At 33.7% G+C, this 15095-nt stretch overlaps 1 protein-coding gene across 1 annotated transcript in view; it reads right to left on the bottom strand.

The window, feature by feature from the left end:
* The window catches only part of STK17B (serine/threonine kinase 17b), a 31653-nt gene that overhangs the window by 7538 nt on the left and 9020 nt on the right, over positions 1-15095 (bottom strand). Inside the window, exons 2-5 of the mRNA XM_035007496.1 lie at positions 14730-14895; positions 8665-8877; positions 2834-2978; positions 873-999 (exon numbers count right to left, since the gene is read on the bottom strand). Of these exons, the coding sequence (XP_034863387.1) occupies positions 873-999; positions 2834-2978; positions 8665-8877; positions 14730-14851 (607 nt within the window). The 5' untranslated portion in view covers positions 14852-14895. The remainder of the gene's footprint in view (positions 1-872; positions 1000-2833; positions 2979-8664; positions 8878-14729; positions 14896-15095) is intronic.

Here is a 15095-nt window from a genome sequence, read left to right as displayed (position 1 = left end):
TAACCGAATGAGCCACCTAGGCACCCCTAAAATACTTTAAACTTATGTGCTGCTTTATAGAACTTAAAATTTTTTTCATCTGCATCATCTAATTCGTTGATATAGTACAATATCCCTGTATTATCTAATCATAGGATCTTTTTGGCATCTTTTTTCTTCAAAATCCTCCTTTTACAATCCTCACATTTTTAACACAGCAGCAACGAAGAGCAAGCAGTCCTGCTAACAATTCTTGCAAAACTGAAGATAATGTATATTGTAAACAGTTTCAGAGTTGGGACCAGGACAGAAGTAGAAATGTTGGCACTCTAGCCAACAGCCAGGCTTCAAAGGCAATAATGGACCACGTGACTCTCTGTTTTCCTCTTTTTTCTCCTGTTCCCTAATTTCCCCTTTACCCATTCTTCTTTATGTACAAAGCTTTTACACACAAACATTAACTTTTGGACTTATATGACCAATGTCCTATGAATTGTTGTGAATGTCTCAATAATCCTATGTATGCTAAAGTTCACATTTAGATGTGTCATAACCAAATTTCAATGCATTAAAATACCTGAACTAAATATATCCTGGAATTACATGCTCTAAAATATAGTTTTATAGAGGTATCATTTAGTTGATAAATTTCAAAATGGTTGGGGCGCCTGGGTGGCTCAGTTGGTTAAGCGACTACCTTCGGCTCAGGTCATGATCCTGGAGTCCTGGGATCGAGTCCCACATCAGGCTCCCTGCTCGGCAGGGAGTCTGCTTCTCTCTCTGACTCTCCTCCCTCTCATGCTCTCTGTCTCTCATTCTCTCTCTCGCAAATAAATAAAACCTTAAAAAAAAAAAATTTCAAAATGGTGTAGAAAATAAAAAGAAATTCTTACCTAAGTATTCTGGCGTTCCCATGATTTCCCGAAGTTCACAAGCATTCCCTATTTTTCGAGACATTCCAAAATCTACAATTTTTATATCTCCAAGAGGGTATATGCTGCTCAATAATATATTCTGTGGCTAAATAAAGCATAATAAGAAATGGTAAGTAATATACAACAATAAAAGAATACTAGTCTCAGATTGGAGGTAAATTAAGTGTTTAGCTATTACCCATTTCATTGAGTCATTCACCAAACATCTGCTGAACTACTTATTTAGGAAATGCTTTACACTCAATGATAAATAAAGTTAAAAATATACTCAGACGATTCTTAGTTTGGACAAAAAAGTTAGATGAATATTTGGATTGATTAATTGACTGAGATATACTCAGTAATAAAGACTATTTAATTCTGCCTATTATAAAGTTTAAGAAGCTTTTACTGTAGAGATGATATTTAAGCTGAACCTTATAGGATAAATAGGAGTATGTCAGTTAGAAAGGCACTCTAGGGAACAGCATGAAAGAAGGAATGAAGGAATAAAAAAGTATACATTTCCAGAAACAGAAAATGGTCCAGTAGAGTATGATGGTTCTGGGTCTGACTGTTGCCAGGTTTTTAGCTTAGACAATAAGAGATACGGATGTATGGAAGGTTTCAGCCATTGCTTCCCAGAACTATGTGACTTTGCTTTACAAAGCAAAGGCCTGAGGTCAATTACAAAACTCCCTGCCACTGTCATAACCCATATAGCTGCCAAGGTGCTGCTCCCAAAGTCTGCGAGAAGAATCATAAATCTAGCTTTGGGAAAACCCATGCTTGTTTATTATTAAATCACAGAGAGATTAAAGAAGAGGAGGCAAGGGTAATTAGATCTATTGTCAATCACAGGCTTTAGGATATATAAAGCCAAGTTTATTTGCCATCCCTGACTGCAAATGCTGCGTGGTGTTACATAATACACATGACTAGTTTGTCCTTAGCAGGAAAAAAAACCCAACAGGAAGTTTGTGGGGGCATGATTATCCTGATATTAATGATATTGTTATTTTTCAAATATCTTATTTGTAAGGGACATGGCAGGGCTATTAGATAGTAAGTACTACCCCTCCTCCATGGGGGGGACCCACAGAGATGAACAGATTTTCTTTTTCTTTTGAAAAATGGGATAAGATAAAGAGAAAAAGTAAGTCTAGTTTGAGACATGTACATTTTAAAGTTTCTACAAGATATCCCAATGGTATCTAATCTACAGTTGGAGAAAATAATTTGGAGTTTAGGAGAGAAGCCTGGGCTATAGGTAAGAGAACTGGAAATCATCATTATTGTGAAAGTGATAGGAAAGGACAAAGGATCATGCAACAGAGAAAGTGTAGAGAAAGAGAAGAGTCCAATGTTCAAAAATGAGAGACAGAGTGATTGAAATTTTGGATGGCTGTGGAGAAAGGATAATAATATAAGAGGCTAAAGTGGTATTTCAGGGTTTGAGGAGTAAGTGGCCTGAATGCTCGGGGGGGGGGGGGGGGCAAAAAAAAAGAAGAACCAAAAGACTAAAAGTCTCAAGGTAAAGATGAATGAATATAATGGGAGCAAAGAAATGAGGCCTAGGAGAGGTTATCTTCAGAGATGGAGATCAGACTAAAGTATTTAGAGGTAGGACCATTTTACAAGATGAGAAAATCCAGTGTGTAAGAGTGAGATGGAGTAGAATGACTGAAGGATTAGAACATGGAGGAATGATGGTTTTTAAGAACCCAGTGATTAATTTGAGCTGCTCATACATGCGGTCTTCTCCTCTCTGCCAATACAAAATTCAGTCCCTGTAGCACACGGGTAAACAAAGACTGCACCATTGCAGTACAGAGGGGCATGATCTGACTGTTGCTTCCTACCAATACCAGCTTGCAATTATGCATCCCAAGAGCAGAAGGAACAAAGATGTTGTGTTACATAAAATCATGTTACATTACCTTTAAATCAAGGTGAACAATGTTATTCTGATGTAGATAACAAACTCCTTCAAGTATTTGTTTAATGAGTCTGATAATGTCATTTTCAGAAACCATTTCAGCCAGCTCAGGTAAACACAAGTTGAAAATTTCTCCACCTGCAGCACTGAAATGAAATTCAAATAGAAACTTGAAAAATCATTGACCTAAAAATGACAACTTTTAAATACTGTGTAACTGTTAAATAAAAGACAAAGCTATCTAAACTTTAGTCTCTCTATATCGATACATATACTTAAGAAATTGGGGGAGGGGAGGGTGAGAGAGATCTTTAAGGAAGAAAGTAAATGACAAGAATATTTCAAATTTTGAGTACCAATACTTGTATAATAAATAAAACTAAATTGCTTTACAATTCAAGAATATTATAGTCTGCTTTAACAATGCAATAAAAATAATAGCTAATACTCTGAACTCTGCTCATTTTATTCATTTATATATAGATATAAATATCATCTCTTTTGATTCTCATGACAACCATGTGGGTAGGTAGTTATTATTTCCATTTTACTGATAAAGAAACAAGTACAAAGAGGTTAAGCTACTTGTACAAGGTCACATGGTAAACGGGGAACCAGAATCTGAAGCAGTATGATATGGGTGAAAATCTGCATTCTTAACCAATATCCTGTATTGCAGCTTCACAAATCTTTTATTAATTTTTTTAAAAGAACTGAAAATCTAAAGAATGTTGACAAAGGCATAGAAAGAAGTCCCTAGGTTTGGAATCAAACAATATAAATATAAATCCCAAATCTGTTATTTACCAGCAATATAGCTTAGGATCAGTCACTTATTTGGCTTTCCCCATCTGTAAAACTGAATCAAAATCACTGAATTCAATAGATTTTTTTTTTTTGAGGGCTAAATCTAAAAAATGCAAAAAAAATCTAGGTGGTTATTCAATAAATTTATAAGGTATGTTTAAGAATATCCCAAGTAAAGCATATTTTATATGGTAAAGTAGGACAGTGTCTGGCATGTAGAAAGTGTTCAGTAAAAGTGTTGAATGAATGAATAAATAGGCAGTCATTCTTCAGAGTGGCTGAAACTGAAATGCAGAAGTCTCATTGGTTGTCAAGAGGAAGAAGCGTGTCATATGTATTAGGACTAGAAGAAGAAAAAATAATGATGGTAAATTTCAGTCCTACACTGAAAGTCACAGGACTGACCCTTTACATTGCAGATATAACGTATAACTAAGCCATCTCTACTAATCTGTGCCAGTTAGAGGATGCAGAGATTTGCTGCTTTGCACTTTACCATATTCCAGAGAAAACTGTGTGGGACAGCTGGTAAGGAATACTTGTGAAAACTCCAATTATACTGACACTTCAACTTCCCCTAACTCCTGAAACTCCAAGAAAATTCATAAAAAACTAATACCTGTCTCAAGGTATCACGGTAAAGACAATCTGAGTATTAAAAAGTTAGTTTGCTATAAAACTTGTAGAACCAAACTTGAAAATAACATATAGGAAGACAATATTAAAAATTCATGCTCACCTACAAAATAAATTAATCTTTATGAATAGTTATATATAGACTGCCCTTGGTAGTCCCTTGGTCTGCAGGTCAGATGTTTACTTGCACAGCCCTGCTCAAGGTCTCCTGAGGGAAGAGGGACTGGACTTCCCAGGCCAGATTGCCAATGACACCCTCACTCCTTCCCTTTCTGGTTACATTTTTTAATGAAACAAATCCTCTTAAAACAGAAAGTGGTCTAAATATTCCTGCAAAGATATTGCAGATAATATTACTAATGCAATCATAAAGTAAGAAAATGAAGAGATGATGCTTTAGATTCTTAGAATGAGTCCTGTGCTCAACAAGAATTATTTGATAAGAAACTAGACAAAATAATTTGAAATATAAGAAAACTGTATAAAATATGGATTTACAACCACTATTAAGATATGAAAATCCAGGGTGTAAAAGTGAGATGGAGTAGAATGACTGAAGGACTAGAACAGGCAGGAATGATGGTTTTTAAGAAGCCAGTGACTAATTTGAGCTGCTCACAAATGCGGTCTTCTCCTCTCTGCCAATACAAAATTCAGTCCATGTAGCTCACATTCACCAAATTTAATTCAACAACCAGAACCCTCCATTAATTCAAAAATTCAAAAAATATAAGAAAACAAACTAAGAAAAAGAATGTGAAGCACTCCCTGGTGCCTAGGACATAAGAGATAAGACAGCAGTTTGCTTATAGGGGTACCTACTGAAATTCAAGACTGCCTGGGTTCCATTATGGCTCTGCTGCTAACTAGCTGCATAAATTGGGACAAAATGTTGCCTCTGTTTCCTTTACTGTAACACAATGATACATGATGAATAACAACAGCTCCTGCTTCACTGGATTGTTTTAAGAATTAAATTAGATAAACCATATAAATTATTGGACATAATAGATGTTTTAGAGATCAAAGCAGATCTATAAATATTTATCACAGTGTCTGACACATGGTAAATATTCAGTAAATATTAACTATTATAATAATGAGTCAACAAATTTTAATTCCAAGCCTAGCGAACATCTAGCTTTTCTGAATTTGGGAGCTTCTTACTGAACTCTGATTTTTAAAGGCAATTTAAAAAGTCTTCGCTAAATTAAAATTCATTTTTAGAAACATTATATTATGCATATAAAAATGCACACAACATATTCTTAAGTGAAAAAAGAGAGTTACAATAGAGTACTCCCAAACTCAAAATTTTGTTTCTAAAGGTACATAGACACAGACCAAAAAATAAGAATAATTCTAAAATATAGGAATATGCCATAAAAGTTACCACAATTTACATATGATTTCTATCTTCTACATCCTCTAAATTTAACACAATACATAGGTATTACTTTTGTAACCAGGAAAAGTATCCTAAGGGCTTTTGTCTGTTTCAATAACAAAATGAAACAATTATTATGATTGCCAGCTAATCAGATTGTCTCTTCTTTTCAGTTTGGCAAGCTGACTAATGTCTTTTGTAGGATTGCCATTTTTCCCATAAAAGAGGGATGTAGGTAGAGCTATGGGAAATGGAAAATGGGGAGCTAAGAGGAGGAAAGAACAGATAACACAAGAAGCAGACGGCAGAAGTTAGCAGAAACTAGAAGCATAAATGGAAGCAGTGAGTAGTAGACAGGCAGATGCTTTGTTAAAACAAGCCACCCAAGAGCAGTGACTAGTGAGAAGAAAAAAATGCCTCTATAGTCAGAAAGACACCTATATCATTATCATTGCGTTGGAAGGTATATTCAGGTATATCTCTTCTCTGTTAGAAGAATTTGCCCCCTGATGGGACATCAACCAACAAACTTAGAAACTTGGGAGCGTTTGCATTCATTTGCTTATGTATTTGTATATATGTTGTGTGTGTGTGTGATAATAGTACTTTAGTATAATTACACTGTCATGCAAACCTATGTGTATATACCCTCTTTCAAATGGTTCAGTACATGTGGTAAAATGTCAACAATTGGTAAATCAAACGAAAGAGTATGTCAATTGTATTGTTCTTTCACCTTCTCTGTAGATTTGAAATTTTGTAATAAAAAAGTCAAAGAAGAAAAGTACGTATGATGGTTTGAGGAGGGGATCAGATTGGTAATTGTTTATTAGAGTAAAAGATCCCACTGTTTTGTTTTCACCATATAAAACAACTAAGCCTGTCTGACCAAATTTTTACCTTTGAGATTATCTGATGTGACAATGCCACCCCGAAAATGATAGGAACGGTAATTAAACAAAAGTTCTAGTAATAAATTTTAGTAGGTCTTAGTTGTTCTAGTAAGAAATTGTTTTAATCCATCTACACATTTATTGAGTGCTTGCTACACTTCAGCCATGAGGTACAGTCCTGCGCTTACAGAATTCAGTTTACTGGGTAGGGTGCCTGAATCAATGTTCGGAGTATGGACAAGGTCCAACCGTTAAATGTGTCAAAATGTTTTGATATATCTTGTTGCTGCTATTTAGATAAACCCCCCAAAGAAAATTTTATGAAAAGTAGTCAATGCTCCTATTTATTTACCCTCCAAAACTAGTATTCCATTACTGTGTTTGAAAAATGTTAGCTAATTTTCACATACTTCAAACATGCAGTGTCATACAAGTAGCTAATTTTTTTTTTTTTTAAAGATTTTTTATTTATTTATTTGACAGAGAAAGACACAGCGAGAGAGGGAACACAAACGGGGAGTGGGAGAGGGAGAAGCAGACTCCCCGCCGAGCAGGGGGCCCGATGCGGGACTCGATCCAGGGACTCCAGGATCATGACCTGAGCCGAAGGCAGTCGCTTAACCAACTGAGCCACCCAGGCGCCCACAAGTAGCTAATTTTTTAAAGGTTAGGTGAAGAATCCGATCAATCACAAAATGTATGAAAAATGAAGTCATGTTGGTAGTACTGTGGGTATTTCTACAATTCTAATTTATTTTGAAGGTGCTATAATATACCTTAATTGGTATGTTGGTATTATGGGAAATGTAAATAGTATTCATTTTTAAATGAACTATTGGTCAGTTTAACATTTTGCAAAATAAGCATTTTCATATTTAGAAGCTGATTCCAGGCAATCAAATTTCCTGGTACAAAAATATATTGATTTTTTATAAATATATAAATAAACCTCTTCATCCTTAAAATAACCGAATACTAAAATTAGGCTAATATACTTTTAAATTCAAAAAAGCAATGATGCAGTTTAACCACTAAAAAGGATTATTATATTTATAATGCATTTTTTCTAAAATGAATACTTAATTTCTTTAGTTTATTATGAAATAGATTTCTTTTATAAAAAACTATCAGAGCTTAAAGCATACTGAACATAAATTTAGCTAATCTCTTCCAACCATTGCAGATATTCAAACACATTTTACATACATACAATAAATGTGTCAGACTGTCACTCAATAAAAGTACTATTTTAGAGTCACATGTGAATATACTGGTTAACAAGCCAGTTGGCTTAACCATGCTCTACCCCCTCCTCATGCTTAACCTGATGAAATGTTGAATATTTGGGTGTTTTCAGCTTTTCAATGACTTGTGAGAAGAGATACATTTTATTTCTTATTGCTATAATTCCAAACAGTTTTTCACATGTTACACAATACTAAATAAATGTGTTTCTTCAAGAAACAATGTGGTAGGCAGGGGCTCCTGGGTGGCTCAGTCGTTAAGCGTCTGCCTTCGGCTCAGGTCATGATCCCAGGTCCTGGGATCAAGCCCTGCATCAGGCTCCCTGCTCCGCAGGAAGCCTGCTTCTCCCTCTCCCACTCTCCCTGCTTGTGTTCCCTCTCTCGCTGTGTCTCTCTCTGTCAAATAAATAAATAAAGTCTTTAAAAAAAAAAAAACAATGTGGTAGGCATACCTTCACCTTCATGCAAATTCACCCTTCTACTCTCCATGAGTCATTTCCTTGGATGTGTTTTTCAAATAGATGGATAAAATATGTAAATGATTTCAATTCTATTTATCCATCAGATAGTTTTGCACAAAAACTCATCAACTTTCTATCCTATAAAGCAATGAAAGTTTACTTATTTTACCACATCCCCCAAATGTTGTGTTGTCATTCATTTTGTGTGTGTGTGGTTTAATTAGTTTTTGTGTGTGAAAATATTCGAATATACACTATGTCTTTCTAATATTTTATCAACAGAAATCTTTACAAGTTCTTGTCATACTTTCATCACTCCTGTTCTTGATATTTCAAGTCACCTTATCCCACCAATTAAAATAAGTACAATAAATTTACTTAAATTTATTAAAGTGTATACTTACTATTCCAGTATCAAAATGATTTCACTGGCATTTTCATAGACTTCATGAAGATTAATTACATGAGGACAAGACTTTGCCAATTCAAGTATGGCAATTTCATGTAGAATCTCTGCTCGACAATCCTGCCCTCTTCTTCTCTTTTTTAGAAATTTTGCAGCATATTCTTGGCCAGTAGATTTTGATATACACTGTCTAACCACAGCAAATTTTCCTCTGGGGGAAAAATGAGGACAATCAATTTTAATGTTTGCATAAAGAACAATATTAGTATAATACAGACACAGTTATAACTTGAACTTAAGAGTTAATCCTTTCAAACAACTATGCTATCAGGAACTTATCTATGTTCTCTTAACTGAATCAAATACTACATGTACTTTTATAAAATTTATAGTACTATCACATAAAAATGAAAATGGCAAATGTAATAACAGGATAAGACAGAATTATATTTGTTTATCACTATTAATATAATACATCATCATTGTAGGGGGAGATCTCATCTTCATACTAACTCCATGCCATACTCTTGATATAAATTTTTGGGTTTAAATATTGTAATAATCCTATATAGTAAGTGATATTCCATTTTGCAGACACCAGAGAGTATATATATCTTGGTCTATTTCCAAAGACTGTACCCTTAATAGAGTAGCACACTAACTCTCTAATCAAAATAGCTTCCTTCTAAAACAAAAAATTAAAATGAATGCAAAAATGAGTATTTGACATTTAATTTTATTAGTGTAATCACTTTGCCTTTCAACACCACTTTTGACAATCTTTGAAGTTTTCTATCATTAATTTAGCAGTTGTTTTACCAGTAAATCTCTTAATATTGCCCAGTGGTCTATGAAGCCTGTAACAGATATCAAAGGTATATGTGTCCTATGGAGAGTATCCAGAGATAACTTCACGATCAACTAAGAAAATTAATAGTTATCAACAGCTACCTATTAAGGTCATGTTTATCGTTTTAGGAATAAGTATATGTTTAGCTCTTTCCAATAGAAGTGCTTAGCATCTCAGCCAAAACTTAAAAAGACACAGGCAAAATGTGTACTCTAAGCCTATATTTGCCTAAAATCTAGTTTCCCCAAAGACCTAAAGCTATTTTGAGTAAGACTACTTTAAGAAACTAATAAAGGCTACTGACTGCCTACCCAGAAAAATGTACACATACCCTTAAATAGAAAGCTTTACATACAATTCCAGAGGGTTTTCAGATTTCAAAGCCCATCTATAAACCTTCTAAACCTGAGTCCAAGGGATCTAAAATTAAGAACCTGTATCTTAAGGCTCAAATTACTTTATAGATACTAACAAATGAGGTATAAATAAAGGGTCTTTAGAGAAGAACTTTTGTTCCACAACTCTTCTTTCCCCAATTCGACTTCTAACACAGAATATCAGGTGCTTGGCAAGGAAAACTTGGTATTTGGGGTGGGGGTAGGGGACAAAATAAATTGCCTGATTGTATTTTACTTGCTATTCTCAAGGGTCAGGATGACAAAGATTCCTACTCTTTATTTTCCAAATTTCTTCAATATCGGTGCCAGTGAAAAGCACTGGAAACCAAGCTGAAAAAGTATAGCTAATACCAAAAAAAAAAGGTGACCAAGCTATAATTTGACTCTTCTACATTTATCAAAACTACATCAACTCAATAAATTTGCATGCACAAACCTGATTCTTAGGAAGACCTTTCCTTTAAGATCTGAAATGTCTAACTTAAACTATAAGATACTTTTTCACTGTACGCAAAAGCAATGCAGATCAATGCATTTCAATGAGCACACAAAAAGGTCATCAGTCTCTACTTTGTATTCAAGCCACCCATGTTTATAGATTTTATACTGGATAAATTGAATCAGACTAAGATTAAATGATTCCTGAAAGGTCATATATGGAATCGTAGTGCCAAGAATTGAACTATGGAATGTGAATTCCTAGCTTTCTCTTCTAACCACTACAAAACAATTCCTTCCTTTAAGATAGTTTTTTTTTTAAGAAGTACAACTCACTTCTGCCAATTCTCACTTAGATTTAGAAGTGAAAACGTGTCTAAAACAGAAAGGAAATTTTGAGTTTTATGAAGAAATTCACCTTGTAAAACTTAGTAAACAGACACTAGTTAGCCAAGACAATTGTGCATCTGTAAAAAAAAAGTTTATACTACCAATTGTGACAATTAAATTCTGCTGTAATTTTACAATTGGCAAGCCAGAATTTTCTCAGGAACAACGAGCAAAATTAACTAGTAACACCTTTTTATCTAAATTCTTTCATGTATTCTTACAAGGCTTTCTTAAAACAAGTACAGAACTCATTAATCTAGTACAAAGGTGACCAAATGATATTGGTAATTATTTATCTGTCAGTATTTACGACTAAGTAAAAGCCCCATGAGGGCAGAGATCCTGTCTGTCCTAATTACTACAGTTATTATAAAATCTACGCTTTGGTAACACGTAACAGGAACTTAAATACCTGTTGAATGAATGCAAGAGTTATGCACCTACTACAATACCATATACTGTCTTATTTTGCGTCCTGTGCTTAAAGCATTTATATTTTTAAAGCTTTTTTAAGATTCCAATAACATTTTACATATATATTCATTTATATACTGTTAATTACCATAATTATCAGATGACTTAGGAAGAAAAAAGTATTTGTTTCCCATTCTAAAATGCTAATTGTGGTTTAGAAGTATGAAAAATAATCTTTTATACATTATGTTCCTGTATCAAATTTAACAGAAACATTTAAGAAAATTAAAAACCCTTAACAATAATACTTAATTCATACCCTAAAAATGCAAAACTGACTAGATTTCCCAGCAGTGAAAAGGTCTAGTAGTTAGTGTTCTGCATTCTAGAATAGACAATAAAATGTGAAGGGTGGGGGAGGGTAAGCCACAAAGGAAGCTACGTTTATTTCTGCATCTGCCTCACCCTTCTAACCACAAGAAGTCCTAAGGAACCTTGCCTCGGTTGGGGGAGGGGTGGAAAAAAAACTTGCCCAACATGTTAAAAAACAGGAACAATGCAAAGTTTTTTGAGAATAGTCTAAAATGAACTGTTAACTTTTACATATTTTCTTTTAGTCTGCTAAAGGAAAATAAATTCTTAAATACTAACATCTTAAAATGAATTAAAAAAAAAACAGGTGATTCAGAAAAATCAACTTGATTTACAAAGAACTTTGTAATTCACCACATGGTAGAATTATGTTTACATACTTAAAATGTAAAGCCTCAGAAGAAACAATATTATGATCCTAATTTTCATTTTGCATTAGTTCTGCATATTAAAATTGGTAACAATATTGGAAGAACTTAAAGGAAGTTATTGGTCGTGAAAGATCATGATTTCAACTGATCAAGTTTTACTAATTAGAAATATCAGTATTTACCACAGGACTCATTAGCCCACATCAATTTAAAGAATAATGTTAGGTCTCTTTCCTAAAGATATTAGAAGATGGGATATTAGCAAACTGAACTTGTTTTAATCACATTCTATCGTTTTTGCTCTAAAATGTTAAAAAATATACCTGATTCAAGTTTATGCTTGTTATTTATGATAGTACCTCATTTATAAAACCATTTAGAATTACTAATAGTGTCCTCCTCAAAGTTTAAGTTCTCCAAAACTCCCAAAGGAAAAAAATATTTTATAGACTTTCAAGCCACGTGATATCCCTATTTTGCAAAGTTAATTTAATAAACGTATGTACATTTACCCATCAAAATAGTAACTTAGAAATATGGGAAAGAATACCCTTTATTGTGCATACTGTTCAAGGCTTTTCATATTCAGTTACCTGTTCAAAGCAGTTTTCAAACATTTTTTCAAATAGAAGAAACTTGGAGTCATCTTAATGAAAAGGAAACCACACAACTAAGTATATGACACAACTTTAGATCCAGAGTAAAGACAGGTCAACCGACTTCCAGTTTAATCTGTTTTTTACTAATATACTATATATGGCATATTTGACATAGCTGTTTTTTAAAAAAAAAAAAAGGAAAGAAAACTCCTAAGAGAATCTTAAGCTACCTCAATAAAGCTTTATGATAGTCTAGATGTTAAGATATTGACCAAACTGTGTCCACTCTAGGCCTTCTTATTTTAAGACTGACAATGAAAAATGCAGAGTGGTCCAGAAGAACGTAACTAGATCAAAGATGGCTGTCTGGAAATTAGGTCGTAAGATGAGCATTTAAGGAAACTGGCAGTGTTTAACCATATTCAGATCTCTGAAGGATTTATTATATTTATTATAATAATATTACATGCAGCTACAAAAGAAGAACTATGTCTATTGGGTAGATGTTAGCAGAACAGAGAACCTTCTGTGCCTAAGAGGCACCCACAAAATGGAACAGACACATTTTGAGGTAAATGAGTTCCCCATCGCTGCAGCATTCAAATTGAAGCTAGATAAACAGCTTGTCAGGAAAATTATTGGAAAGACTGTTGCATAAAGAATTATATTAGAAGACCGCTGACCACCGAAATCCTTCCAGTGCAAAGATTCTATAACTATTCCATGTGAGATATAAGCAACTAAAAGAAACTGACTCCTGTTATGATGCAAAGAGAAATAATTACAGGGGCGCCTGGGTGGCTCAGTCGTTAAGCGTCTGCCTTCGGCTCAGGTCATGATCCCAGGGTCCTGGGATCGAGTCCCACATCGGGCTCCCTGCTCAGCGGGAAGCCTGCTTCTCCCTCTCCCACTACCCCTGCTTGTGTTCCCTCTCTCGCTGTCTCTCTCTCTGCCAAAATAAATAAATAAAATCTTTAAAAAAAAAAAAAAGAAATAATTACAGATTTAGAATTAAACAATTTCTTAGAAACATTCTGGAGGGCTTGAAAAACTGTATCTTTCAATACACCATTAAAACACCAGATATTTTGCACATAAAATTAAATAAATAAATATGCCAGGAATTATGAAAAATGCTTTCATATTTAGCTCTTAGTCTAATGAAGTATATATTATCACCCTTATTTGCAAATGAAAGGCTGCATCCAACATCTAACAAGTCTAGGACTTGTTGTTACCTTTCATGTAAAAGATCACCAAAAACAGAATTCTTTTCATGGTTCAGTCAACTTTTATTTTCACATTGAGATTTTCAAATATAAAAATCAATCATACTATCTTACCATACATCTATCAGTACAAACACGGACTTGGTAAACCATTTCAAGATAAGCAAACATCTGCCTCCAGAACTAAAATCAAACTAAAGATAGAAACAGATCACCATCTTTCTACTCTTTGTTAAACATCATTTAAGTTCAAAGATGCTGAACATATAATAAATAACTTAGCATTTTTTTACAACTTCCATATATATTTAAATGGTAGTGCTAAATGGTCTTATAATGTCAGGTCACCCCTTGGCCTTAACACTCTGGTTAGGCCAAAACAGATCAGTATTAGTGTAAGTACAGGATTTTACTTACAGAACATGCATTCTTCATCATACAGAATTGTATTATCAAATATGAGTTAATTCTTTTTGTTTAATTTAGGAAAAAAGAGGAGGAGACGCTCTATTTTTTTAGCCCAGCACAATATCCTAGGAATTTAAAAAACTTTTAACAAAAATTGATAGCATTCTACTAAATACTTCACAAATATTAACTAATTTAATCCTCATAACAACCATAGAAGGTAGATACAATTATCTTCATCCCCACTTCTCAGATGAGGAAATTATAGTACTAAGAGGTACAGAAATTTAATTGAGGTCACAAAGTTTGGAAATGGCAGAGCCCTAAGCTTCCTGTTGCCATGCACAGCCTCAAAGAAGAACCCTGACCTCCTATTGGGGCTCTGAATCTAGGTGGGATATATCATATAAGCTCACTAATTTTCTACAGATTTGATTTCCAAGTCAGTTAAGACTACACCCTTATAATAATAGCAGAGATGATGATTTTCTTTCTAATCATTTTTTAAAACGATCAAGTGAATTTTATAGAACTATAGACCCAGAAATCCAAAATACGAATTTAAACAGCAAATACATTATAAAATTTCCTTACCTTCCCAGCTCTTTAGATGTAAGTGTATAAAAATTATTAAAGTTTTCCATTTTCATTGGAGTTTGAGGAGTTGTAGTTATCAAGCCTGAAATACTTCGGCAATCAAATCTTCTCCTCAACATGTTAGATGACTCCCAGATATGCTTCTTTAGTCACTTATTTTTACCTATTTAAAAAAAGAGAAGATACAGGATATAATTTAAATGCAATTAAGAAAAAAAAAGATGTTATCTCAGACAGACAGGATGTACATTACATTTTACAGTTCCAAATACAGCTGTAAGATACAACAAAAAGAAAGAAAGAAAGAAAGAAAGAAAGAAAGAAAGAAAGAAAGAAAGAAAGAAAGAAAGAAAGAAAGAAAGA

The sequence above is a fragment of the Mirounga leonina genome, unplaced genomic scaffold, assembly GCF_011800145.1.
Source record: "Mirounga leonina isolate KUSES-001 unplaced genomic scaffold, KU_Mleo_1.0 Mir_151, whole genome shotgun sequence".
Taxonomy (NCBI): Eukaryota; Metazoa; Chordata; class Mammalia; order Carnivora; family Phocidae; genus Mirounga; species Mirounga leonina.
Note: the sequence above shows the minus strand (reverse complement) of the source record. Positions and strands in the feature narration are given on the sequence as shown.